Raw genomic sequence first — 26,268 nt, 5'->3', positions numbered from 1 at the left:
TCTGATAATCAGATGAATTAATAAAAGGAAACAGGAAAAGAGTGGAGTACTAAAAAAAAAGATTAATGAAACGGGAGTTTACTATACATTGAACATTACAACAAAATGTTACAAAACTGTGACAATTTGTGGTTTATTGTTTACAAACTAAGAACACATCATCCTCGCTAATTAGAGTTGAGGTTAGTTGGTCAAGACTGTGTGCCGACCGGCTTGCGCTCAAGTTCGAGTCCTTGTTCCCGTAGATTAGAGAATAGCTTTGTCAAAACAGAAGATAGGCTCCTCTCACCGCATTATTGTCTAGCCAACATATCTCGTAAGCTAAACTCGATATTTCTCCCCTTTAGCACCCAGTATCTAGGTTTTATCCTCTTTTCCAATGAATAACTGAAGTACCTTGGATACTCCACCAAATCCGTCACCGGTTTCTCCACGACAGCCCATTCTTCATTAAATATTTCATCCTGCCCACCAAATTCTCCACATCAGTCCATGATACAACAGATTAATTCACATTTCACCAAGAACCGGAGAATTCTAAATTCTTTGAGCCGCAAATTTTAAATGAAATTAAAGAGCATTACCGAGGAAGTAAAGTTCTATCAGTGTCAGAGATGAGAAGCTCTGGATACTTTTTGATAACCCGAAGAAGGTGGGGTTCGGAAACACCATTGCTAGCAAGAAATTCCAGCTTCCTCTTGAGAGTTTTGCCAATGCTGGCGGCAAATATTTTGGGACAACACCCCAGTATGCTCCCAACTGTTTCTTTATCAAATCCTAGGATAATAGGACTCATATACATGGTTCCCAAATCCTTCACAGAGACTGATAAAATGTATCCAAATGCTGCGTGTTGGATGAGATTTTCACTCCCTAAGGTGGGACCAACATGAAAAGATGGGTGATTGGACTAGGTTTCATGACGACACGTAAAAGGTACACTACAAGCCGAACCTCCACAGTTTCCTTTCTTGGCCGTGTTCCCCATTCATCACCATAGTTGGAGCAACTTTACAATGACAGTAAGCGACAAGTCATATGATATGAGATTTGGTCATGGGGGATTTCAGGGTATTTAAAGTATGTATCGGTTTTAAGTTCTCTGAAGTATCTTGTTCAAAAATAAAATTAAACAAAGTTGAAGAATGTGTCACAGGGATTGCATATTGTGGACACTACTGCAGTCTACCATAAAATTTGCAAACTCAGCATGCACAAAAGGCATCTTAACGGTTTCAAATACAATAAATTCATTTTAAAATTTTGCATCACTTCACCTTATTCTTTTTATGGCCATTTCAAATACAATAATATTAGCTATAAAGCATGAAACCGAAAGACTAGAGTATATGGCACTGTATTACCAAACAAATTCTTCGGTATCTCATCTTCAATATAAAACGGAAATTCATGAAACAGCCACACAAGTATTTTCTACACGAAAGATTTAAACAGGAAGATGTCATGAGGTAATATTCATGAATATAAGGAACAAACATATTTGTGAAAATATCAATAACCTACCTGAAGAAATTCTTGAGGTTTCCATATCAATAGCTGAGGACTTCTAGAGATAACCTGATCCAACTTCTTGTTTCTAATACCCAATTCACCAATTTCTTCGACCATCAATTTTAGCATGCTGGTTGAGCAACCCAAAATATGAGGCCAGCTTCTGATTGCACGGCCAACACTCAATTTTGGTACCTGTTATGAAACATAATTTCACATTTAGCATTTAGCTCAAAATAATCAACCAACATTTGTGTTGGAAAATTTGGCCAGAATCAAAATAGGACCTAAGGGGATACTGTACCTTCTCCAACTCAAAGAAAGAAGAAACCTCCTTGAAGTTCTCTTGAATGCTCATTGATAGAATCCATGGATATTTAATCAACATTCTGCCGACATCTTTCTCCTCCACACCAACCTGCACAAGAATTCATGAAAAAGTGCTCAATCATAGGTATACAAAGGTGTCCAAATAATGTAGTGAAGTCCATTCTTGGTCTAAATGGTATACACCAAGAGAACAATGTATAAATCCAACTTCATAATCCTATTTTATCACAATTTGCATATAATCTCTGTACATTTTGTTATGCTACTGATCGTAACATTTCATAATTCTAAAAGTACACATGTCCGAAGAAAAAATAAATGTCCAATGTGAGAACAAGGAAACTAGAACCAACATAATTGCACAGTGAGATGGAGATCACGTATTTTATCATTAATAATGCTGCAGAAATAACCAATTCTTCAGTAACGGCATATTTGGAGTCGTATTAAGTCACATAATGTTTCTGTGCATAAACTAAAATGAAGAGAAAGCAGAGCTGAAATTGGCAGCACCTCTTTAAAAGCAAGCACTCTTGTTTTGATGACTTTAATGTTACAAAAAATAACAGGTGGAAATAACAGAAATATGCTTCTCATTATTTCCCTAGGGACTCCAAAATTTTCAAGATATTCCACAAAAGGTCTCACTTGAGGATCCAAGGGCAACAAAAGAAGACGTGGAAAGGACAATTAAGCAACGGAAAGCAGAATCTCCAGAGCCCAACATATCCAAACCTCCACACCTTGCTGTCTATAGCATGAAATGAAAAAACAACTAAAAACAAGATAAAGTGATCTGGACACACATGATGCACGTGAAAATGAATCTCTAAATAGCAAAGAAAAGAAATAAGAATAACTTGCATATAGACATTCATGCACTATAAAGATTTGAAAGAGACATACCAGACCTTTACAAAAAAGGATAGGGTTTGTTGCAAGTCATCATCAATAGGAATTGATAAGTGCATCATCATACGACGAGCATTTTTCCCAGTGAGCCCCCCATCACTACTGTCAGAAAAGAATATTTTCTTCACATAGTTAACCTATAAGCAAATGTAAAATAAGAAACCATCTGCCACAGATCTAAAAAATAATTTCACTTGTGGATTCATATGTTGATAATCAATACCAAATTCCTGCTCTTTATCCATTTCATAAGGTTTCCAATTTTACAAGGTATATTGGTCCTAATTCAACTTGATTCCCGAATTTACAAACTCAAATGTAATTTGAATGATTTTCATGTGCTTTGCCTGAAACTAATCAGGCTGCACATTCCCAAAGCTTGTAACATCATCTAATGTACCATTTCTCTCATGCTTCCTAGTGAGCACTGTTTACTACCTTAGAACAATATCAAGAAAGCACAATTATGTTAATAATGCAGAACCTCATACAACCTTGAACGAGTTTGCTTCACATTGTATGTCATATCGAAACCCCTTCTCAGGGAGCACATAGATTATTGTCTAGCATAGAATACGTAATAGCATAGTACATGATTAGAAATATTGATTTTTGATAAATAAAGATGTCATAGATAAGCCATAAAAAAATGATGAACATGTCATCACTTCTTAGTTCCTACAATAAGAATGTCATCACTTCCTACCCTATACAGTTTCTGACAAATTGTTCTGATGCCAATTGCAAGTTCACAATAACCAAAATCTAGATTGTCAACGAAACAAATAATAACGAACCAGAATGCCCTTACCTTCTCAATGAGCCCCGGAAGCGTCTCTGCAGATAAATGCCTGGCAACATTCATAGCCGAAGACAGACTCAACCCGACCGCACCCTCCAAAAACTCAATCTTTCCATTGTCACCTTTCTCCATAGCCAAATACCTCACCTTCCCTTTGAATCCCCCCTAATTCTCTCCCCTCCTCCCACTCTCCCCACATCCCCAGCTCATCCAACTCCACAACCCCATCAACCAACATCCACAAATACCTCGGCGAATTCGACGAAACAAAGGCGGCTTCCGCCTCAGAAGCCCCAAATTCTTGAAGAAGCTCCAAAAGGGCTTCTTGGGCAGTTTTTATTTGCTCCGGTTGGTGGTCCGGTGGCAGCGCAGAGCTGTTGGGCGGCGCGGAAAACAGTGGGGCAGTGGAAATTTTGGTGGGTTTTGGAGGGTTTCCGGAAAAATTGGATCTTGGGTTTGTGGGTGAGGTGGAGTCTGAGAGTGAGAGTGGGGTTTGAGGGGTTGGGGAGAAGGGGTGATGGGTTTTTGGGGGGGTTCGGTGACGAGGATAGTCTGAAAGTTATGGTGAAGGTTGTGGGGATTGAGGGGAATTTGGAGGAGGACATGGTTGGAGGAATTAAGCATCCATATATGGAAAGAAAGTCTTTTTCTTTCTTAAACCCTAAAACCCCTGAGGGTGTGTTTGTTTGACTTCCTTATACTTCACTAGATTGGATTACACTAAAAATTAGGATAATCCTGTGATTGTTCCCTACCCGGACTAGTTTTAATGGTATTAAGAGGGACTTGCCCCTGTTGGATAGTGGTCAAATTAGGCTAGGAAACAAAACAAAATTGATGAGGGAACATCATGATGAGGATTATGTTTCCTTGTTTTGTGGCTTTTTCAAAGCCATAATTATTTGGCTTTCAGGTGGAAGAAAGGAGGAGAAGAAAAGGGGCTGATTTTTATTTAAAGGCTTGCCGAGTGAAAAGAGAGCATGAGGAGGAGAACAAAAGAAAAAATTAGAGAGTGAGAGTAAGGAACTCTTGGGGTAGAGTGAGGCTCTTGGGAAAATTCTGTGAGTGGGTGTACAAGGGATATGGGATTGGGTTATGTCGATTTAACTCATGTGTAACTTGTACTGTTTTTCTCATAGTGAAGAGCAATATCTTTTCGAGGACGTAGGCAGGTTTTTGCCGAACCTCGTAAATTTCTCGATGTCTTTATTTCTTGTATTTTAAACTATTCAACTGTGGGTTTGTATGTTGGTGAGATAATCAGTCAAGGCACAACAGCCCCAACAAAACAGCTCGCTAGTTGGTCTTAGCGAATCCCCTCGCAAAGCATAGGATTGTTAAGACCGTCTCAACTGGGTTCGCGTTCATCTATTTCGCTTCATCAAGCGACTTCTCGATCTGACTACACAGCTCAGATTTTCGTTTCACAATCTGGGTATCTTCCAAAGGCACTGCCTTGGGCTCATCGATCTCGATTCCAGACAGCATGGCCTTCGGGTGCGACTTTACCTCTGTTCAATGATTAATTAGGGTTTTAAATCCTTTTAAACTGTTTTGATTAGTTTTAGTTTGTGGGTTTCCTGTTCTTTGATCGATGGTGTTTTTACTTTTCTGGGTTTTCAAGTTTGTGCAATGGCTATTCATCTGAGAGCTACTGGTGATGCTCTTGTACTCAAGCAAGCCAAATTCGAGTTTTGCCTTTTGTGGTTACATACTTACAGTATGTATATGAATCTTGCAATTATCTTGCAACTTAGAATTCGAACAAGTTTAGAATTTTGATTGTGATTGATGGAGTTGTGTGAAAAATATTAGCCCCTCAATTAGGAGGGCTAGGAATTGAACTAGAACTAGAAGTTAGTCCAACTTCTTAGTCTGACATTATATCAAACGTTTCACTAAGTTAATTCAACTTAGTTTAGTTTAAACCAATCCAACTTAATTGTTGAAGCTAGACTAATCTGAAATAATTTGGTACAACAAATATAATGGGTAACTCAAGAGAAAGCTCTCATCTTTTTCTTTTGGATTGAGCTAAAAGCAACTTTGACAGGACACGATGGTGGAATGAGACAAAGTTGGGGAAATCCAAATATAAGGGGTAAATCATTTACCTATGTAATTGTAACCTCATAATATGTTCTAAAAATATTTCAATATCATACAGAAATTTACATTTTAATCGCAATTTTGTATATTTGTTAATTAAATTGTCACTTTTACGTTAAGTGATGTGTGACAATTACGAGTTCCACTCTTTTGTTGAAGTGGCATAAATAATAGAGAAATACTAAAAAATACGACATTATTTTAATTCTAATAGGATTTTTGGAATATGCACACGATATGCACATGTCATGCATGCACAACAATCAGACAAAAATATGATTTTTTGAATATGCATATGACATGCACAACAGTCGAACATAAATATGATTTTTCCTACGTCTTAAAATGTCTAAATTGCCCTCATATATAAATAGGTTATTTCCTTTTATTTTCTGATTTATCTCTTTCTACTCTCTCTTCCTCTTTCTTTCTCTATAATTGATATTTATTGGATGTTCTTAGATTAGTGAAAGATAATGGAAAACCCAGTTGGAAGATTTGATTTATTTGGAGATTGTTTGTGTTTGCTGATTGGCCATTTTGAGAAATGAACACATTTATGTTCTTGCAGTTGCAAATTGGGGATTTCTTCCTCAAATAATCATCTTCTTCCCCAAATTCAAAAACTCAGTTGGAAGATTTGATTTATTTGGAGATTGTTTGTATTTGTTGATTGGCCTTTTTGGAAAATGAACACATTTATGTGCTTGTAGTTGCAGATTGGGGATTTCTTTCTCAAATCGTCATCTTCTTCCCCAAATTCGAAAACCCAGTTATAAGATTTGATTTATTTAGAGATTGAAAACCCAGTTGGAAGATTTGATTTATTTGGAGATTGTTTGTGTTTGTTGATTGGCCTTTTTAGAAAATGAACACATTTATGTGCTTCTAGTTGCAGATTGGGGATTTCTTCCTCAAATCATCATCTTCTTCCCCAAATTTGAAATCTCATTCAAAACCCATCTGGGTCAAAATCAATCTGTAATCCAAAAAAATTTCAGATGTTGAAGAAAATTCATTATGAAAAACTAAAGACACCATTTTTTCTTCTGCAATCTTTTTTTCTCCTCCGCCGATGAACTTCTTCTCCCTCTAAGTTCAAAGAAAATCCCAAATTTTTTATCTGTATCAATACGTGCAACAACGTCGGTTTGGTTGTGGACGTGCATCGAGCAATTAACAGCATTAAGGATATGTGGGGGTCTAGATTTCGAAAATCTCTTAGAGATCTATAGTTTACAAATCTTTGACCTGAACCTATATTCTAGAAATCCCATTAAAAATCATCTATTTCCAGTAACATGCACACGACATGCACATAATATGCTCACAGATATGAGCCAACGGAAGAGCTCACAACTCTCTCTTCGAAATTAGAAAAATGGCGTCATCACCTGTGATGTCACCACCATATACACTATATGCACATCACATGTATAATACCTGCACATAACTGGAGATAAGGCAACTAGCTGTTTTTCGCATTAATAAGAAACTTTAACGGCAATCTATTGGTATAATGGATACAATTAAAACATAATTGTCATGTATATAAGTTACAATGGTAGTTTGAAAAGTCTTGTTATGTATATCAACCACCGGTTAACCGTGCATGTGAAAAACATGATACTTGTTGTCGTTGGACGCGCATGACCCTTAATGTCCTCTAAGCTTTTTCTTAATTTTGTTTTTCGCCAAGGCCAACTAGGTTATGGTCATACTCGCTAAATTCTGGGACCCAACACACATGCATTATAATTAGTGAACATTCCTGTTTCTTATATTAAGTTGTAGCCATGCAAACTATATGCACACCATATGCACATTACGGAAAAGTTTTTACAAATTTCTGCAATTGGACACTTGAACTAGAAATGGTTCCATCTTAGTTTTGTAGCACGTAAAGTTTATTCGCAACCCATAGGCCCTAACATGAAACACAAACACTAATTGAACTTCAAAGTATTAATTCATCCCCTAAACAATCCATTTATTCCCTAAATCACTGATGTAGAAACTTGGAACTACCTTACTATGCATGACGAAACTTCAGTTGTTGGAAAAAATGAAACTTTTCAGCCAAAACAGAAAATATGGTACAAAACACAACTCACTCCTCTCACCTTTCTCTCACATCCCTTTGTACGAAATCAAAGATATGAGGTCAACCCAAAACCTAACTCACTATTCTCACCTCTCTTTGGACTTCCCTCTCCTCAAAATCAGAGCTCAACCCATAAATCCAGAGCTTACAAAGCTTTCTCCACATCCCTGTCTTCCAAATGAGAAAAGTGATGCAACAAGATGATGATTTTTAGTATTTATATATGGGTATATTAATAATATCGGTTTTGTGCATGGTAAGCATGGCTTGTGCATGGCTGGTTTTTCCCATTTCTGTCCCATGATTAAGAAAATGTTATATTTATGGGTATTTCCCTAAATAATATGCCACATAGGACAAAATATAATATATATTTTTTTTTGAAATGTTAATTTTAGAAGGAAAAGTTTTTAAAAATATAACTTCTAACATTAGCCAATGAGTCACTTAGTGTTACGGTCAGTGATATTTCTCTTCATTTGTAAGTAAGAGATCTTAGATTCGATTATCGCCAAAGGCAAATTTGAACCACATTAAGCTTAGATCACTTAACCATTTCCTTAGTGTAGATAATATTATTTGTTAAAAAAAAAAATTAGCTGACGAGAGTGAGATGGTTGGCTGAGCATACGAGAGAGTAATAGTTGTTTGATGAAATATTAAATGATTTGAAATAATTTATAACAATTAAATATTTTATTCGTTGTTTGGCCATGCGCCACAAATTGGCAGTCACATCAGTAGAAATGTGGAACCTATTGTCACCGCGTTATCATTTAATAGCTAACTTAATAGATAGTTTAACGGTTGTATAAAATTAAAATAAAATAATAACTAAATGTATGAGACAGTGACAGATTCGAGATTTTAACATCGTGTTGTCTCAATATAAGCTCAAAAAAAATGGATGAAAATAACATTGAAAAAGTAAACAATAACCTACAACTTTTCGTTCATAATCTTTATACAAACAACATGACAAGGTACAAAGACAAAACTTATCCATTAGGAGTTTTCATACTCTAAAAACGTGTCATGATAGTTTCATTGTCAATACAAGAAAAACATATTTCTCAATGTAAATAACTAAGCTATCATTTAACCATTGATCTCCATTTTGTTACAGAGTGGAAAGCTATCATTTAACCATTGATCCCCATTTTGTTATAGAGTGGACTCTTAAGGATATTCATGGCTGAAAATGCTCTCTCCATTGATGCAGTTGCAACCAGTAAAACCAAAACCAATTCAATGAGTAAATACACATATTGGTTGAGCTCGAGAATAGGGATAGGCTGATAACCAATTAGAAATTAGTTTTGGTAGGAAATGAATCTTCTCCAGATCCCTTCCTCCTAATCCACCAAGTCTGAGGATCCGGACAGTTGAAATTTGATCCAATAGTTACAAACAGGGGCCTACTTTAAAGGTTATAATAACTTTAGTCGTTGTATCAAATTTTAATGACCTGAATCCATAAACTTGGTGTATTAGGTGGAAGGGATCCGAAAAGAATCATTTTCCGTTTTGGTAAAGTGAAGTAAAGTAAAATGATGATATGTTGGACAAAGAGAAATTGAAATTTGTGTCTAACCTTACCAAACGAGGCTTTATTTTTTATTTTTTAAATGGTTCGAACTTCAAATTGAAATTGGTGAACCGCTAGTTACTGCTCTCTCACGTGGATCAACGCCTCACAAATGGCTATGCTTTAATGTTTTTAAATGACTTGACTTAAAATGACGTTATTTTGTACAAGTAATCTTTAAAAAAGTCTTTTTCTTTCTCCTTCTGTTTGCAGAACCTGCACTGCAATCTGCACCCATTCCTGCACTTATCCTCCACCACAGTGCAGACTTGGGTGGCCCTCGGAGGTCTTCATAGCCACTTATCCGAACTTCCGGGTGGTCTTAGAATCACCCCGGTCCTTTAATAATCCACTTATGGTATGAGAATGAAATGTTTTAAAAATATTTCAAAAAAATTGTACAATTGCACCCAAACTTGATGGAGGAAAATATAATTTACCCAAAAAAAAAAAAATTGGGTAAATTATATTTTACCACCTCAGGTTTCGGGTTGATTTCAATTCCTTACAACATTTTAAAAACATTTTACTTTCCTACCTCAAGTGTTATTTTATTTCAATATAATACATTCATTACATTTTCTATCCATTGATCCATTAAAAATTAACGTGGCTGTTACATTTGTGCCACGTGGTTGCCAAATTTATGCCACGTGGAAAAAATTTTATTTTATTTTTTATTACCCTATTGGGAGAAAAAAAAAATTGAAAACCAAGAAACCCATAAGCTTCATCCCCTGCCTCCTTGCCTCCCTACACTTTTCATCCCTCCCTTCCACGCCCCTTCCTTCCTCCTTGCACCCTTCATCCCTTCCTCGCCATGGACCAAACATTGCAAATCCCTACAATTCCACGTGCCATGGCTTGAAACAAAACCTAGCAAATCCAAATCCAAAAACCCATTTAAAAAAAAAAAAAAAAAGAAAAGAAAGTTGAAACCCAGAAACCCATTCCCCCCGACCCTCCTCCACTCTCCTCAATCTCTTTCTCGAACCCCAAACCCCCCAAATCCAAAAACCATTTCACCCACCATAGCCTCATAGCTCCCACCACCACCAACAGTGGCAGTGACGGACTTCTTCGTCTATGAGATCACAAGAGAGCACCTGAAAAGTTTATTCACCATCTCCTGTAAGTCATGCCACAGCAGAGGATCCGCCAAGGAACTCAAAACCTCAATTGAGCTGCTCCTCCCTATAATCCAAGAAATCAAGTACTCTAGGGTCAAGCTATCGGTCGAATGGTAGTTCCAGCTCTACTGCATGTCAGAAGTTCTCCAGAATGGCCTCGACAACATGATTTTTGGGAGGGAGGATTTGAGGGTCGGTGGGAGTAGTGGGATTGGGTTGTAGGGAAATGGGGAGGCTCGAGAGGGAGAAGAGGAGTGGGGTTATGGGTTTTCAGGTGTTTTTTTTATTTTTATTTTTATTTTTCCCAATAGGGTAATAAAAAATTATTTTTTTGCCATGTGGCATAAATTTGGCAATCACGTGACACAAATATGGCAGCCATGTCAGCTTTTGACAGATCAAAGGATGAAAAATGTAACGGATGTATGATATTGAAATAAAATAGTACTTGAGGTATGAAAGTGAAATGTTTTAAAAATATTGTAAGGAATTGAAATCGACTCAAAACTTGAGATGGTAAAATGTAATTTACCCAAAAAAAATTATTGCATTGTAAGGCCCTCAAAATGTAAATGGGGCCAGGTATGTGCAGCCCATTAAGGGAAACAGAACATGGGCCGGGTTTTGCAAAAACAAGGATGAAGCTCGTCTCCCATGTCGAATTCTGGTTGCAATTTCAAAACTTTTTCCTTTTTCTTCAGAAATGGCCATTCACCATTTGATGTCTGTACAGAAAATTGGAGCAAAAATTGAGGACCTGTAAGTAATTTTCGATTTCTTGGTCTTTTTATTTTACAAGCATATTTTGAATTTGCACATTTCATTACTCATCAATCATCATTGTTCATAAATTGTAAATATTTACATGTAATGCCAATCATATTTACATGACAATTGGAACAAAGTTTCAGGCTGGAAGAGAATTTGAATTTAAAAAAAATAAAAATCCAAACATTCTGGGATCCAAAATTTCAATCGAAAAAAGAAAAATTGAGTAAAAAAAAGTGTGACAATTATTCTAATGAGGTCACTGGAGCAATGTTACATCTGGAACTCACAGAAACTTGCTATCAATATTTATGCAGTTGTCCCTGTGAAGGAAAAGTAAATCGAAAAATAATTAAAATTCAGTTCTTCATAATTTGTTGCCAAAGATTATTTGTCAGTCTATAGTTTATGGTGTCTATACCTGCTTCTTCTGCTTGTATTTCTGATTGTGAAGATGTGCTCGACTGGCTCTTTGAGGTTTCCGAATTCTTGAGCTGTGGATCGCTTATTACTTCCTGCAGAAGATGTGCTTTTGTCAATATTTTAGTTAAATTTGATGATCATTTTAAGAAGTTACAGTTGCTATTGGTTTTTATGGCATTGGAATACTAACTTAGGCCTTGTTTGGTGTCTAAGATTGAATCTGATTGGATGATTCGCTTGATTATGTGTATGTTGAACGAAGAAATGGCTGTTAACTTCATTGCTTCCAATCCATAAATAAAATGGTAAGATTTGGAGGATACGTTTCGATCATGCCTAATCCATCATCTACCTTCAACTTGGACAAAATTGGAACTTTCATCCATTTCTTCCTTCAACATGCATTGATTCCAAAGAGCTGCCCTATCCAATCTAATTCTCTACACTTAATTTGCAATACCAGGAAACTTTAGGGAAGGTTGGGAGTTTATATTTAAATTTTTAGGGGTAGACTTGTGCAACTAAATGCTTCTGAACTTTTCGGTTTTCTTGACTTACATGTTGATCGGCAACACGACTATGATTAGGAGAAGGGCCATCATTGCCTCCTAATAACTTGTGGTTCATCTTTTCGTCAGCAAGTTCTCTCAGTTTATTCAGTTCTGGCAGTATCACAGTGCCAAGATCCGGCCTGTCCTTCCTTCTAAGTTCTGCACATTGGACTGCTAGCTTTGCAAAGCTCAAGGCTTCTTCATATGGCCAATCAGGCACAGATGGGTCCAGCATCTCCGCGAATGTGCCCTTTTCAATTGCACTTTCGACATGGTGAGCCAACCCCATAGGTGGTCTGTTTGTTACCAATTGAAGAAGCATAATGCCTAAGGAGTATACATCAGATTTTACACCAAGCATACCTGTCTGCTGATACTCAGGATCAATATAGCAGAATGTTCCGGCTGTTGCTGTCATGAGGCACTGCGTCATGTTTTCAGCAACAGCTGGGACAAGTCTGGCCAGTCCGACATCACTAATCTTGCTCACATAGTTGTGATCTAGCAAAATGTTGCCCGGCTTGAGGTCACGGTGCACCAAGGGCTCCGGCTTCGTCTGGTGAAGAAAGAGTAGGCCTGTGGCAATCTCAGCTGCAATGCGGAACCTAAGTTGCCAAGACAAAGCTGGAGTGTTCCCTTTTCTTGAGAGACAGTCGTCTAAGCTTCCATTCGCCATGTATTCATAGGCTAGAATGCCGTACTCTGGGCAGGCTCCAAGAAGCAGCACCATGTTGGGATGTCGAATGGAGCTAAGTATGTCGATCTGCATCAAATCATGAAAGAAGAGGTTAGACATAAATTTTTCGATATCATATATTTTTACCATATATCTTTGTAGGCTGCAATTTAGAACCAAATGTAAGATAATAAAGCATGTTGTAATAGAAAAAACATGTACAAACATGTTCAACTCGTCACAAAAATATTACATTGTCGGATAAGCTAATTTCATTCGGAAATCTTTTTCCTTTGCATGGAGTTCACTCCTTATACTTACCTTTTCCAATGGAATTCTTTTCAGCACAAAACCAAGGTAAATAAAATTAACGAATCATGATAGCTAATCAAGATTCTCAGTCCCTTACCTCTTTCTGAAACTGTGACCTTCCTTGAGCAGCATCCGGGCGCAATACCTTGACTGCAACCGGCGTGTGATTAAGATAGCACTTATAGACAGGACCATAACCTCCTTCCCCAACTTTTCGAGATGGCAAAAAGTGTTCTGTTGCTTCTTCAATCTCCTCAATGGAATACCTCCTATACTTGTCATCAGTGTGGGCTAGATTTGACAATAGCTTCCTCATGTCCTCTGCTTCTCTAAGAGCCTTACTTTCTGCGTTAACCCGTTTATTTGACTCAAATTCTGCAATTCTTTTAGCTGCATCAGCTGCTTCCATGGCTGCCTTGCACCTAGCTTTTTCTTTCTCTGCAACTGCCAGTGCTGCTTCTTGACCCAGTCGTGCCTCCTCGAGTTTTTGTTCCTCTTCAGCCCTCCAGCTGTGCAACTTCATTTCCTGTCGTGGACGTAAATTTAAATGGAATCTTGAAAAAAATTGCAGAAAGCAAATCTGACTTCCACTCACTTTCTGTTTAGCTGTAATTGCTTCTCTGCATGCTGTACTGTACATGTCCATTGTTTGCTTCAGCTCTAGCTTTAGCCTCCTCATCTCCGATTCTACTTCATCCTACGTCAGTTTAATAAATGCAGTGCAAAAATCATCTAGATAATGTGAAAGGAAGGATATTTGAACAAAAATGTTGAGAAAGTGATGATGGTGAAAACAATCATCTTATAAGATGTAAAAGGTTTGAGATTTTCGGTTGCTTACCAGGTTCTGTGATGACCATGATGATGATGTTCGGCTGCTTTCATGTGAAACTGATGAGAAATCTTGTGGAAAATTGAGTTCCGCAAACTTAGGTCCTAGGCGCATTGATCCAAAGCTTTGGTCTGAGCTGGTAGATAGCCGCCCTCGGTCCATATAGTCATACATCACAGAAGAAGCTCGGTCAGTGCTCGCCCTGTCAGAGCTTATAAATGATATGTCACTTTCCGATTCTGAGAACCCTCCACCAATCATTCCATTACTAAAACCTCCTCCTCTTGCATATGCGTATCTGTTTCCAATCAAGATGGTGATCAGTTTTCTCAGTATATTGGCATCAATACTCACTACGCATAACAACATAGTACAAAGAGATTGTCTGCTCATCACATCATATTGTATCTCAAAAAAAGGTTTAGCATGCTACGGCTTACCTGGTTGCTTCATCTTGCAAGTTACGAGGCTTGAACGATGGTCTGGCTGCTGGATGTAAAGGATCAAAATAATAATTTTAGTACTCAACCAAACTTGGTTTTCAAGAAAGCTTAATAACCAAGAGAAACAAACCTTTCAAGTACAAATTTTGTTTAGGTGTTTCAGCTGCTTTAGCACTTTGCTGATTTAATGCCTCTATTTGGGCAAGTAGCGGAGAACTGTGAGGTGCTGGACGAGAAGCATGTCGCTCTGAATTGATTTTCCCTTTGGAGATGACATATATGGTGCAGAAATCGGGTGCCCCTTTTGATACACTGCTTGGAATACTTGATGACTTGAATCTGAATGAGTAAATCATCGATTTTTAAGCCCACTGATTGAGTCTACACAAGCTATAGCATGGATAAAGTGTCTGTATATATTGGGTTTACACGTACTATAGCATCATTAAAATGTGTCATATTGCCTAGTGAATTCCATCATGAAATTGCCAATTCTGTGCTTATATGAGAGTGAAATACATTAACCATGACAGTTTGAAAACAATCAACGTGTTCCTGCTCGAATCAGCATCATGCTGATATTTTACGGAATATTGAGTGACAATATTTCATCGATAAATAGGGTGATTCTTCCCTCGTGGATAATGCTTTTTCTTGTTGTAACATTTTGTTTCATTGTCATTCTTTGCATTATCTTGGTGGAAATGTTAAGAAAATGTTAATAAAAGTAAAACATTAGACAATGCAATTACCTTATAAATCCATGCTTTGATGGAGCTCCCAGAACCAAAGTCTCAATTGCAGCATAGGAAACATACTCTGTTAGTGCTTTTGGTATATCTGAGTCTTCAAGTATGATATCGAGGCAGTTCATCTGAAAAAAAAAAAAATTTGCACGACATGAGCATTCAGTCGAAAAGTAAGAAAGATACAGTTACATGAAACTATGAATCGTAAGAAATGCGATGATAATTCCTTCTGCCCAAAAGGGTACATTTATTTGATTTTTAAATGATGGTATGTACTTTTTAAGACATGCTTTGATATGCATTCACTACAATATATGATAATGCATAAGAAATTTTAGGGTTGTAATCCAAAAAATTTAATAAAGCATTTAATGCAGGTTGGTCATGGAAAAAGCTTTCGAAGGAAGAGCTCCGAAACCTACATCCTTACGAGTACAATAGCAATGGAAGGTAACGAACAGATCCTTGGCCATCTTTTCGAGTTGCTGTTTGCGCGGGGATTGAGACGGATTGTTCATATTGCATACAACAGCATTGTTTCCAGCCACTGCACCCATAAAAAAAAAAGAAAAAAAAAAGCTGTATCATTGCCTTCCATTGAAAAGTAATTTTTTAGCTACCTTTAGAGAGAGAGAGAGAGAGAGAGAGAGAGAGAGAGAGATTACAGGGGCAAACTGATGATGCCTTCTGAACATGTAGTAGAATGACAGTTTGGCCCCTGGTGAGAACATGTTCAGCAGCCCATCTGAGTGCATTTTGGCTCCCTTTCTGATTGTCTATGGCAACTGCCACCAATCCATTTCCTCCTGCTTCCTTCTTTGCTCCATTTCCTTTTTTTGCATTCCACATTTTCTCCAAATCCTCTTAACTATGAAAAATAGAATGTTTCTAGGTTCCAGAATGCTAGAATGATACAGAAAAAAATTAGCATGACCTCTACACAAAGATGACATGCATAAATCAAGAAGGTTTATAGGATACAAACAAATCAGGTAGAAACTCTTCCATGATGCGTAAAAACTAACCTAGAGATCTTTGAGGCCTAAAACCTGTTGTTCTTAATTAAACAAATATAAACATAAAAATAAATGGAAAAACTACTATAGAATTTAGGGTTTACAAGAACTTATGAGGCACAATAGGCACAGGAGTTTTCACATTTCTTTGGTCTTCTTTTTCTGTTCAGAAGCTGGCCGTTTTTCTATTTCGGGTTTTCAAATAGAAGCCTCACAATTCAGATAATAATGAAAAAAAAACAGCAAAGTATGTGGAAGCCTCACGATTGAGAGAGTTGCTGCCAAAACTAGAAGATCAAAGCATAGGCCATGGATAAATCCCCCTCTCACAAAGTACTATTTTTATGTTATGATATATCTAGGGTACGGACTTGAATTTTGGATTTTTTTTTTTTAAGCTAACCACTATAAAGATCTCGATTATTTCTCTCCTTATGTATCCTATTTGGTTAAACTTGGAGTAGTAACTATCTTTTTTCCAAAGAGTAGTTTCTATCTTTCACGTATAAGTTATCTTCACAAAGAGTTTTTTTGGTCAAACAGTAAAGGGTAATTCATGCAGCAAGATATTTTACCGATTTGAATATTATTGAAACAAACCAATATTTATTGAAATATTAATCAATAGAATTGTTGAATCACAAAACAAATCACAACTTATATCAAATAGTTCTACTTCTAATTGAATCTAAACCTTGCATAAAACTCCACATCTATTGGTTGCACTAAGGACAATATTGATGCGGTTACTGTAGTATAATATCAGCATGTAGTATGTGCTACTAATATAGACATTTCCTATTTTGACACTTTGGTTTCAACCTTCTTGCCCACTCGTGCGAAAGATATGTTTTTTTCAATCATGACGTCCATGATGGAGTCAGAAATTTACAACGATGGATCATAAAATTGAAGCTTCCAAAAAATGATCATACTTTGCATATAATTCCCAATTTATAATTTTTTTTTCCTGCTAAAAATTCATTCCCAATCAATCAATCAATACAAAATCCTAAAACTTCCCAATAAGCCCAAGATGAGAAAAATATTGATATGATTAAGATTCCTTGATACAATCAAGTGCAATGAAGGTAGGCTAATCGAACTTGAATACCGGAGAAACTTTGAATTGAGATATATGAAGCCTGGGTGGAGAAGGCATTTGCGTATTTGATATGTCTTTAGCTTGTTTGAGAATTACCATGCTTAACTTTTTTTTAAAATTTTTTTTTAAGTGAAACAAAACATAATTGATGCAATTTTGGTTTGTATTAATTTAAAGAATATTGATTAAATTTCTCCTTATTTCATTTGTCTTAGCTAGTATAGGGGTTAAACGAAATTTCAAAGAGGGTATTTTATATGTTAGTGGGGTCAACAGTAGCCAATGCCTCAGATTGGCTCTGCCATATACCTCCTCTTTCGGATAGTAGAATATGAAGTTCTATGAATTCCTCCTTATGATCTCGTATTCCCTAAGTAAGAGTCACAAACCATTATGTAATGCTTTGAAAGTTTTAAAATGCGCTTATTAAGTTTCTGGAATGGATAATCACCAAACTTTATACAAAGTGAAACTAAACTAATCGAAAAAAATAATAATAAAGATTGAAAACCGAATAAGTTGCTGTAAATTATCAAACAATACTAAAATTTTATGTTTTGATTTCGGTAAGGGTCTGTGCCCTGGTGCGAATTTCCCATATAAGACAGTAGACACATGAAGTGGCCGTGTGAAATGTGAGGTTCGATGAGTTCAATTACAAAGAGTCACCTCCTTTTGTGAAGAGGGTCGCACGACTAATGTGCAGGTATCTAGACCCAAGAATTACTCCTTAATAGAAGCTCAACTTACTTGTAGAATTAATGTTGCACTAAAATGATACATTGTGGAAGTTTTATAAATAGATTTAGGGGTACAAGTTGGATTGAAAGTTTTTATTTTGACTGACTTCGATAAAATAATTTCCAACTTTTGGTTGATCCTAATTCGCCCTCTATATTTTGAAAATTTCAATTTTTTTGGCATACTGGAATGTATCTTCCGAAAGTCATATAAATTTCTAGAATGCATTTGATTTCTAAGTTTGAAATACCTGAGATGATTGATTTGATGTTGAAATTATTTTTTCAAAATTTAAACTCTACTACAAGTGTTCCTTTATCACAATGGTGGAAAAGTGTTGAGTCATTACATGATCACGTGGGTTCGAACCTCGTCGGTAGCTAATCTAATATCTAATCTAACAAAATCTGTCTTTTGACTTAAAAAAAAAAAAAGAAGTGAAACTCTACTAATTGTTTTTCTTGTAAACAAATAAAGTACATTAATTCCGATCACATCCGTCCGAAATTAGGCCTAAATACACCAATTGAAAATTTTTATTTTTGATCCGGTCGAGTGTACTGTATCAAATTTATAATTCCATTTAGAAGCCTTCGTTTCAACTTGGAAACACACCAAAACACATGCTTGAATTTAGAGAGAGCATTACTAACTAGTTTTGTCAACTAAGTAATTCGCATTACACCAAGATGATACAAGAGTGTCATCCCCCAACACCTACAGTACAACCCCATTTCCTGATCCAAAAGAAATGGTAGCAAAATAATAATGACAAAAAAAATAGTTCCTCATTTCTTTAAGTTCAAATCTCTCCCTGCACATGCATGCTTCAACTTGTGGGCATGGTTCATTCCGAATGAAGTTAGCTGAAACCTGTACCCCTGTGCATTATATCCTCTAATTTACACATCGGTTTCCCTAAGTCCCAACCAGCCAGTAGTACTTGGAATGAAGAATCGCTCATCATTTCTCAAATCACACCACTTGTGAAGGGTAATCATCTCCTTCACTAGAAACACTTGATCGGTAATCTCCCTCGCTTTCTCCCTCGTTCAACTCTTCAATCTTCTCAACGACTTCATTCAAATCCAGCCTTCTCTCCATATCCTCCTCACAACAACTCACTCCAATCTTCAAGAGCTTTAACAGTTCTCCTCTACTGTTCCCCACTCTCCCCATTTCTACATCAAACACCTCACTCGTCCTCTTTTCCTTGATCATTCCATTGACCCAATTTGCTAAATCCGCCTTACTATCGTAACTTTCCTTGAGGTAGTTCTCTGGGAACTTTCCGGTTAACACCTCCAAGATTATTATTCCGAAGCACCATAAGTCGGTCTTCTTTGTTATACGTCGGTGCTGGGCGTATTCGGGTGACTTGTATGCCATCATCAGGTGTTGAGCTTGCTCCATGTTGATCACGGGGAGTAGAGCATAGTCGTTCAGTAGGGGCTCAAAGTTTTCGTCTAAAAGCACATTAGAGGATTTTAGATGACCATGGGGTACAACCAAGCTAGGGAGTGTGCTGTAGAGGTATGTCAATCCCCTTGCTATGCCCTTGATTATTCTCAAACGTGTTGGCCAATCAAGCACAGGCATATCTGAATTATGATTCCCTGTAAAAACAAAAATTTACCACCGTGATGTGATTTCACTATGAATTAGTAAATCAATTCGTACTATATTTTAACGCTCACACTCTCACTCAGCTACGTGGATTCCACTGAATCTTAAGAGAAACATCATGTAAAATGTAGTCAGTAAATATGGTAGGTGGAACATAATAGTACTCATTCAAGCATGCACATAATTAAGGAGACCTAATGTTAAGCTAACTTGTGACACAAGAAAAAAAAATACTCACCGTGAAGATGAGAAGCCAAGCTACCATTCTCCACAAAGTCAGAAACCAAGAGCTTCTCTTCCCTTCTATAATAATAGGCCACCAGAGGCAACAAGTTTTGGTGTGTCAATCTTCCAAGCCTTCTCATGTGCTCATGGAACTCCTCTCTTCCCACATTGTTCATCTGCTTATACCTCTTGACCACCACAACATCAGTCATGATCAAAGCCTTGTAGGAAGCCCCAAAATTCCCGCTCCCCAAGATTTCAGCCGAGGCTCTGAGAAGGTCATGCAAATCAAACCTCTGTCTGTCATCCCTCACAAACGACAACTTTCCCTGGTCAGCTCTCTTTGGATGTGGGTTAGTTTCTACCGACTTAACATCCATTTGGCTGCTCGCAGCAGCTGCCGTATAATTGGAGGATTCGTCCAATGATTCAGTCCCGTCTAATTCTGATCGTTGCTTTCTCTTGTTGAGGAACATTAAAATCGCAGCAATGAGGGCCAGTAGAAGTAATAGACTCACTACAAGTAGGGCTACTTTTAGACCTGATGGCTTCTTAGACGCACCGCATGAATCCCCCGTGCATTCATGCGGTGGGGCAGGAGTTGTAGGAGGAGGAGCAGGTGGAGAAGGAGGAGGAGGAGGGGGGCTGCATGGTCCCTGAAGAGGCGAACCACATAGCTTTCCATTGCCTAAATTTTGGTTAAAATCAGATCCAAATTCATAAATGGTTAATGGTGATGATTTAAATGAAAGATGATGCTAATGGGAAAATTTTGACGATCACATCCGTTGCGATTTCATTTTGAATTCAAAATGAATCAGTCATCTACATTTCAGTTTCAATTCAAAACTAATCAGTCAAACATATATAGCAACAAATCTAACGCATGAACGATATTAATTAATTACCTGCAAAGTTACTTGGATCCATCTTTTTTAGGCTTTCTGGAACTGGACCCTCCAATTCATTTTGAGATACATTCAACCTCTTCAAAGCCCTCTGCTTAAAATCAGGTATTTGGCCACTAAACTTGTTCCCCTCAAGACCCACATCGAAAACCCTAAGCAAAGTAGTAAGGGAAGAAGGGATTTTGCCTGAAAACTTATTGTTTGCAAGATACAATTTCCTCAACAAATGCATACCTTCAAATTCATTGTCCGGAATCTCACCAGAGAAATGATTGTAAGACAAATACAAAGACCTTAACTTTTTAAATTTCTTAAGGTCCGGCAATGGACCATCCAACACGTTATTCATGAAGCTTAGGGTTTTCAAATAAGGCAACTGAGCGAGAGGCTCCAAATCCAGCTTTCCCTGTAAACCCAAGTTTTCAAGCTGCAATCCCCGGACATTCCCATTAAAGCAAAGTACGCCAACCCAATTCGCCTTGTTACCATTACACGGGTTTTTGTTAGGATCCCAATTTCTAAGAGCCTCGGTGTTGTTTCCCAATTGCAACGTTTTCTTGAACTTCAAAAGGGCATCGGTGGTTGTATCCATTGGTGAAACAAACGGTAAAACCGCCATGCATGATACATAACCAACAAAGAGGGTAAGAAAAAATGTTGGGGTAGGGTTTGGTGCGCGCATAAGCCTAGTCATAGCCATATGCGCGCCCATTACCATGCAATGTTGTTGTAGTACAAACCAAAAGGGGTTCCCAGCTTAATTAGCCAGAAATTGAACTGGTTTCCAATTAAATGAACAAACTAAATCCCCTTCCCTCCCTCCCTCTCTCTGGGTTTTTAGTTTTGTTATTGGTGCTTATTGACAATGGGAATTAGAGGATGTGCAAAAAGGTGGGCGTGAAAGGGCCAAAAACCAAAGAAGAGGAAGAGGTGGAGAGAATGATATTGGAAGCAATCAAGGAAACCATGGTCTGTGAAAATTGACAAGGTCTAATTAGTGTGGCATGACAGCTCAATTGGGTTGTTTTTGTGTGTTGGATAGAGGTTGAGTTTAAGGGAGGAGATATCTAAGGCAGGCCTTTCAATTGGAAATGTTGTTTTGCTATATTTTGTGAGCAAAAGTTTTGTTGTCTTGCCAATTATAGGGTTGTGATGACTGATCGTGCTAATTTTCTTAAGTTCCACAATGATGAATTTCCTTAGATATTTCATAACTAATTAAAAGAGGAAATTAACCACCAAATTAATCAACTTATTCGAATGTTTTTTAGACTTTTAGTTTTATGGTTAAAGATGTGATTTAGATTCTTAGGAACATATTATATATGTACTATATCAAGCAAGGGCTAATTTCTAGTTAGAAACCAGAAAGTAGAAGAAGTTATGCATATGGTTTGTACCTGCTAACAAGAATAATAGTGTTCAAGCAAGATTTGTTTTCATATTGGCACCTTCCTAAATGGATTAAATTGGTTCTCTCAAACTTCGGAAAACACTAGTGCAAACGTGTTAGTTTGTTTCTACCCTTATTGGACCTAAGTTATATTTATTCTGGGTGAGGCTAGGCCGACAAATTTTCAAACCATCTTTTGTGAACTACATAATGTGGTGGTTGATGATTGATTTTCTTTTTAATATTTAAAAAAAGAAGTCCAACCATCAAACGACACATCATATGATTTACAAAAAGTAGTCTATAAATTTGATATTCTTAGTCTCCGATACCATAAAGTCAATTGAAGAAAGTTGAATTTTTACCGTAAAACTAATTTGGAATATGGAAGTACCCCAACTACTTATACATGCAAGGTCTCTCCTCCTATCAATGTGAGATAATTAATTTTCAACACACCTCCTCATGTGCGGTAAATTTCAAGCCTAACATGTGAACAATACAAATGAGGTGACCTGAAGCATGTGTGGCCGTTGGGTTTCACACGTGAGACAACATAACTCTGGTACTATAAAGGAAGTTGAGGTTCCACCATAAAACTAATTTGCAATATAGGAAATAGTTCAACCTCTTATAAACTCTTACAAGGTTTCTCCTTTTACCAGTGTGAGACTATTTTATTTTCATATCCAAGCACATTATCCCAAGTGCAACCTAAACCCAATAATATTTCCAAGGGAACCGATGCGACGATCAGTTAGAGGCCTATTCGGAAGTGATTTGAAAGCAGGGACAGAGGTAGAGACTTTTTTGAATGGCAGCATCCTAAAACAACAAAATAAAATTAAAAAATGCAACGCATTTTATATATCAAATGAAACACTTATTTGTTAATTTATAATGTTTTACGTGTAATACATTACAATTTTCCTCCATTTGCTTAATGTTTGAGAACAACCCGATTTTATTAAATCTCTCTTTCCCCTTGTATATATTTAATTTTTTTACAAAGAATTCATCACAATACATATACCTGATTTTTTTTTTTTTTTTGGAGTTACATTTTGATAGTTACCATTTAACGTATAGCTTAACACAGAGATGCATTAAACAAATAATTTATCAAAAGAAATTAAATGATATCCACACATCTCTTTAATCTTTTTGTACACACTTGTTTATTTTTGTTGAGTGCATTTTTGCTCACCCACACTAACTATAGGGTATGCTCACCACCCATTTCAATATTTGCCATGTGTAATCCACACTAACTCTAGTTAAGCCTTATTTTTTTTTATTTTGCTTTAAATTAATAGGAGAGAGAATATACTTTTACTCATTTACTTCCATATATATCATTTCTTTTTAAATATTATATTAAAACTTAATACTTAAAACTCCGGTTTTTTAATACAAACATACTCAACTAATTCCAATTTAAAAAACATAAACATAAACTAAAAACCCCAATGTCGATTACACCTTCATAGTTGTCGTTTTCTGTAACTAGTTGGAGATTATGGTAATCAAAATATGTATAATCAAACTTCTATGGTAATTAAAATATGCGAGCTTGATCATCCATCTGCATATGATTCTAACTTTACATGGATATATGAATCATATCAAATCACTTAGTCAATATCCAACAAAAACTAATTTTAGTGACAAAACTAATAGGACAAATGATGTCATTCAAAATACAATTGTTTTAGTTGAAACTTGTCAAAATAAAATTGTAGCCAGTCCAAAAAATACAATTGTTTGAGATGAAACTCATCAAAATTAAATTGTACAAAGTAGTAGGATGAATATTCTCCACTTCAAAGGATGCCATTCCAAAAAAATATCTCTAAATTCTATTACAACTTGATCTAAGATGTTGATGGATTTGAAAATTTTAGTTCATGAGTGGTTCCCAGAGGTATTGGTTGAATGTTTGATGTTGATGGATTTGAAAATTTTAGTTGAGGAGTGGTTCCCAGAGGTATTGGTTGAATGTTTTCCTGCAAATTAATAAAAAGAAAAAAATTACTTATGAAACCAGAGAACAAAAATACAGTACACTATATATATAGTACATTTAGTGAAGATACAAACTTGAGGATTCATAAATGAGTAATTAGACATAATGGGACTTATAGCTTGAAATCCAAGTTGGTGATTTTGAATCCCTTGAACACAAGGAACAATTGGAAATCCATAAGGAAAATGTGTGACTTAACTTATGGGTGCCATATTGAATTGGTTTTGACTTGGCATTCCAATATGTCGGGTGCCATATTGAATTGGTTTTGACTTGGCATTCCAATATGTCCTTAGATACCAATTCCAATTGATCCATCAGAAATATATTAAAACAATGCTAATGAATAAAAGTATAAATAAATAAATAAAACATTCATGATAAAAAAATTGCTAAACTTTAAACCTAAGTTTCTGCGTATCTTGTTGATGGTCCGTTGATCTCATATGCATTTGAATTGGATTCTTTAAAAGCTATTAAACAATTAAAATAATAATTACATTGAAAAATGCAAATTGTGAATCAAATAGTAAATAAAAACAAGCCAAATATGTGCTAACCTTTTCTCTTATATGGACCTTTCTTTTTAGGTTAATTAGATTCCAAAGCACTCTTCATTCTACCTTTGCCCCGACCTTTGGACTTCTGAACTTTTGAATCTTGGTTCTTAAGATTTTTCCCAACTTCAGTCACATGCTTAACATAATTTACATCATTTGTTCCATCATCTTGTTCTCCAAAATTGGCATGCTTTTCCATTTTTTTTCTCCAACTCTAACAACTTAGATTTCAAAAAACTACATTTTTGCTATTTTTTTGCACCTTTTGCTATGATTATTTGTGCTATATTAGATAGCTCACTATAATGAACCAATGAAGCTGTGTCTAAATTACTCTAGCCGGTTCACCATAAGAATCAAATCCAATATCACATTTAGCATCCTTGCTCCATCTTTTCAAATAATAATCAGATGGTATACTTGACAAGTCTAAATCATAGTATAACTTTAGGGCATGTGCACAAAGAATCCCCTCAAACTCAAACTTTTTGCAACTGCACAAAACTGATTGCTTTGCAAGGTCATACATAAGTGTTCTATTAATTCCTTGTTTTCCTAAGTTCATTACTTTGTATTTATATGTTAGCCCATCATCACTTTCTAATTTTAGTGGCCTCAAATTTAAAACTTTCTTAACCTCCTCTTGGAAACAATAAAAAATCTTACTTGTATACTGCTTTGTTGCTTCAATCTCCACATTCCAATCAGAATACAAACTACGCCATTTCTATTTGGTTGCATTTTCTGCTTGCCTTTCCTTTTTCTTTTTGATCTGCTACTGCTTTATCATATTGGATGACGAACTTTTGCAGAAGGAGGTTTCGAGCAAAATACTCTTTCAAAAACTTGTTCATGCTTTCAATTCTTTGTGTTGTTGTCATACCTAAGAAAAAAAATTAGAAATTGATCACAATATAGTGGAAAAAGAAACTTGTAAATAATATGTAAATATAATATAATAGGAATTGGTCAAGAGTAATACCCGTACAAAAGTGGTATTGACCATAAATTTGTGCCCATTTCTCACGTAATAGATATATCCCTTCTAGACAATCATTTCCTCCCAATTCATAATCATCAAGTAACTTATTCCAACTTGATTCAAATTCTTCAATAGTCTCTGGATCATATATGCATCTTTTGAAATCCTATGTAAATGATTTAAACTCACTGAAAACATGATTCAAGTTCCTCGCAGCATTCTGATATATGTGCCACAAACAAAGTCAGTGGTGGCAATTAGGAAATACTTCACTAATCGCAGGAGTGATTGATTGGGCTTGATCTGTAAATATGGTTCCCGGTGCTTTTCCATCCATGGCTTGTAAAAAGGCCTTAAACAGCCACTCACATGCATCTGTTGTCTCTCCATCTAGCAAACCACATTTGAAAAGTATGGTTTGACCATGATTATTGATACCAACTAT

At 36.3% G+C, this 26,268-nt stretch overlaps 3 protein-coding genes and 1 long non-coding RNA gene across 9 annotated transcripts; 1 reads left to right on the top strand and 3 right to left on the bottom strand.

The window, feature by feature from the left end:
• Positions 1-62: 62 nt before the first annotated feature.
• Positions 63-4,255, bottom strand: LOC103967657 (transcription termination factor MTERF4, chloroplastic). Of its 4 annotated transcripts, none has more exons than XM_048572548.1 (7): positions 3,566-4,255; positions 2,754-2,891; positions 1,817-1,930; positions 1,525-1,707; positions 1,365-1,434; positions 585-1,009; positions 63-464 (listed from the first exon to the last, which is right to left on the bottom strand). In XM_048572548.1, exons 1-6 carry the CDS (start codon positions 3,686-3,688, stop codon positions 942-944), a joined length of 696 nt encoding a protein of 231 aa, XP_048428505.1. In that variant the 5' UTR covers positions 3,689-4,255; the 3' UTR covers positions 63-464; positions 585-941. The 4 variants fall into 4 exon arrangements, with proteins under 4 accessions (XP_048428505.1, XP_048428506.1, XP_048428507.1 ...); XM_048572549.1 differs by having other exon boundaries at positions 2,754-2,856; positions 3,566-3,705; XM_048572550.1 differs by having other exon boundaries at positions 2,754-2,853; positions 3,566-3,705.
• Positions 4,256-11,157: 6,902 nt separating this feature from the next.
• LOC103967659 (U-box domain-containing protein 34) lies at positions 11,158-14,690 on the bottom strand. The gene is made up of 2 exons (XM_048572451.1): positions 13,315-14,690; positions 11,158-12,992 (listed from the first exon to the last, which is right to left on the bottom strand). Exons 1-2 carry the CDS (start codon positions 13,894-13,896, stop codon positions 12,180-12,182), a joined length of 1,395 nt encoding a protein of 464 aa, XP_048428408.1. The 5' UTR covers positions 13,897-14,690; the 3' UTR covers positions 11,158-12,179.
• Positions 12,881-16,054, top strand: LOC125471741. Of its 3 annotated transcripts, none has more exons than XR_007253817.1 (3): positions 12,881-13,016; positions 14,702-14,787; positions 15,619-16,054. It is a non-coding gene; the product is annotated as an uncharacterized LOC125471741 (long non-coding RNA). The 3 variants fall into 3 exon arrangements; XR_007253818.1 differs by having other exon boundaries at positions 12,884-13,016; positions 14,699-14,787; XR_007253819.1 differs by lacking the exon at positions 14,702-14,787 and having other exon boundaries at positions 12,884-13,016.
• A 2,467-nt stretch (positions 16,055-18,521) lies between these two features.
• LOC103967685 (pollen receptor-like kinase 4) lies at positions 18,522-21,611 on the bottom strand. The gene is made up of 3 exons (XM_009380978.3): positions 20,863-21,611; positions 19,968-20,642; positions 18,522-19,719 (listed from the first exon to the last, which is right to left on the bottom strand). Exons 1-3 carry the CDS (start codon positions 21,578-21,580, stop codon positions 19,079-19,081), a joined length of 2,034 nt encoding a protein of 677 aa, XP_009379253.1. The 5' UTR covers positions 21,581-21,611; the 3' UTR covers positions 18,522-19,078.
• Between the last annotated feature and the right edge of the window lie 4,657 nt (positions 21,612-26,268).

This window comes from the organism of the source record quoted next, unplaced genomic scaffold, assembly GCF_019419815.1.
Source record: "Pyrus x bretschneideri cultivar Hongxiangsu unplaced genomic scaffold, Pyrus_bretschneideri_v1 Contig61, whole genome shotgun sequence".
Taxonomy (NCBI): Eukaryota; Viridiplantae; Streptophyta; class Magnoliopsida; order Rosales; family Rosaceae; genus Pyrus; species Pyrus x bretschneideri.
The sequence above is the reverse complement of the archived record's forward strand: the minus strand, read 5'-3'. Positions and strand labels throughout refer to the sequence as shown.